The sequence below is a fragment of the Lipotes vexillifer genome, unplaced genomic scaffold (genome assembly GCF_000442215.2).
Source record: "Lipotes vexillifer unplaced genomic scaffold, Lipotes_vexillifer_v1.1 scaffold518, whole genome shotgun sequence".
Lineage (NCBI taxonomy): Eukaryota > Metazoa > Chordata > Mammalia > Artiodactyla > Lipotidae > Lipotes > Lipotes vexillifer.
The window spans coordinates 870,935-873,311 of NW_006780945.1; the positions used below are offsets into that span (position 1 = coordinate 870,935).

General features: G+C 58.0%; 1 protein-coding gene across 1 annotated transcript in view; it reads left to right on the forward strand.

Moving 5' to 3' along the window:
• FBF1 (Fas binding factor 1) overlaps nt 1-2,377 on the forward strand; it is a 22,116-nt gene that overhangs the window by 16,622 nt on the left and 3,117 nt on the right. The window contains exons 21-24 of the mRNA XM_007454329.1: nt 1-167; nt 851-958; nt 1,040-1,179; nt 1,263-1,381. The exon at nt 1-167 is cut by the window's left edge and continues 1 nt beyond it. Of these exons, the coding sequence (XP_007454391.1) occupies nt 1-167; nt 851-958; nt 1,040-1,179; nt 1,263-1,381 (534 nt within the window). The remainder of the gene's footprint in view (nt 168-850; nt 959-1,039; nt 1,180-1,262; nt 1,382-2,377) is intronic.

Genomic DNA, 2,377 nt, shown 5'->3' on the forward strand with positions numbered 1-2,377 from the left:
GAAGAGCGGCTGCGGAGAGAGAACGAGGAGCTGTGTGCCCAGTATCTGTCGCGCTGCCAGGAGGCTGAGCAGGCCCGCGCCGAGCTCACGGCCCAGCACCAGCGGCGCTTGGCGGCCACCGTGCAGGAGAAGGACCAGGAGATGGAGCGGCTCCGGGAGCTGCAGCGGTGAGGGGGAGGCCCGGGGGCAGGGGGGCTGCCTGCAAGGGTGGCCAGGGGAAGCCAATTGCTGTGAGACCCCAAGCCATGGGCTCAGCAGCCTCTGGACCGAGGCTTGACCCCTTCCCTTCTGGGAAAGGACCTAGGCCAAGCTCACTGCCCCATCGCCCCACAAGTGGGGACCCATCACTCCTACAGAGCGGGGAGGGCATACCGGCAGGGCCCAAGATCACTAGCTGTTCGGGCAGGGCCTGGCAGCAGCAAGCAACCCGAGGGCTAACTCAGCACCGGTGAACCCACTCACCGGCCCCACTTCTCGAGTCTAGTAACTAGATTGGCCCTGGAAAAGGTCGTGCCTGGCGTGTTGATCTGGTTACCTTTCTAGATGAGAGCAAAACTAGGAAAAAGCACGTGAGGGAGTTGGCCGATGGGGGCAGAGCCAGCCTTTTCACACGGCTCAGACTGGCCAGACACGAAAGGGTTGTCAGCACACTTGTCGAGTGTCCTTTGCTGCATAACAAGGAATCTGCCCCCAGAGAGTGGATGTGGCACTGAGGCAGCAAGACAGATAAGGCAGAGGAGCCGGGGAAAGTGAGGCTGTGCCTGGAGATGGGGAGAAGAGGCCCACAGAGCATGGAGCACCCGGAGGCAGGCCCCTCCCACGCAGAGCCGCCCTCCCCACTGTCCCCCAGGGCCTCCATCCTGGAGATGCGCAAGGACCACGAGGAGCAGCTGCAGCGGCTGAAGCTGCTGAAGGACCGGGAGATCGATGCCGTCACCAGCGCCACCTCCCATACGCGGTAGGCGCGCCATCCAGGCCCTGCCCGCCTGGCGCGGCCCAGCTGGGCTCCACAGGCCGCCGTGACCTGAGCCCCCCGCAGGTCCCTGAATGGCATCATCGAGCAGATGGAGAAGTTCTCCAGCAGCCTGCACGAGCTGTCCTCCCGCGTGGAGGCCTCACACCTCAGCACTGCCCAGGAGCGGGAGCTGGGGATCCGGCAGCGAGACGAGCAGCTCCGAGGTACCGCAGGCCACACGTGCCTCTCTCCTGTCCCCCGTGGTGGGAAGGTGGGCGGGCAGTGAGTGCCCTGTGGCCGCCCCCAGCGCTGCAGGAGAGGCTGAGCCGGCAGCAGCGGGACATGGAGGAGGAGCGGAGCCGGCTGCAGGAGGTCATCGGGAAGATGGAGGCGCGCCTGGGCGAGCAGAGCCGGCTGCTGGAGCAGGTGGGGCGCATCCTCCTGCCGCAGGGCCTGTCTCCCCCGGGCAACCAGGGGATGGCAGCTGTACTCTGACCTCGCCTCCTGGGCCTCGGGACTCTCCTCTGGAATGTCTCTCCTGCCCTTTCCTGCCTCTGCAGGGGCTCCCACCTGCCCACCTCCAGAAGCGCCCCAGGTCCACCCCATCCAGCTCCTACCTGCTCATCAGGGATGCCTGGGACTTTCAGAGAAGTGCTCTTGCCTTCGGAGCTGTAACAGATAACGTATTTAAACTCCCTACGTGTCTTCCAGGTATAAGAGCGAACTTCGTTCTTTAGAAAATCATGGCTTTTCGCGCTCGCTTCAGCAGCACATATACTAAAACTGGCACAACACAAAGAAGATTAGCATGGCCCTGCGCAAGGATGACACAAATTCGTGAGGTGTTCCGTATTTTAATAAGCGTGCTTAAACAGTTGGCTGTACTTATGGGGACTTCCCTGGCGGTCCAGGGGTTAGGACTCCATGCTTTCACTGCAGGGGGCCTGGGTTCGATCCCTGGTCAGAAAACTAAGATCCCACAAGCTGGGCAGCACAGCAAAAAAAAAAAATTAAAATTAAAAAATAAAACAATTGGCTGTATTTATAAAAAAACTCAAATTGACCCCTACCTTGTGCCAAACAAAAAAGCAATCCCTGATGGAACTGATCCAATAAATATTTGATGAATTCAGAAATAATAATAATATCTTTTCCTTTTCTGTACAAGGTTATAAGGTGATACATCTCATTGAAAAAATTAAAATAACAGGCAACAATAAAGAAAATAAAAATTACCCATTAGCCAGAGATAGCCATTGATGACATCACATATATCCTGTAGACATATCAGTACGTAGACACAGATGTTCTTACATCATGAACCATATTCATTCGGTGCTATATTCAGCGCCTGCCTCGGGCCAGGCCTGTGTGTGTGCCCCGAGTCCCCTGGCATACGGTGTCATGCCCACCCTGGTGCTC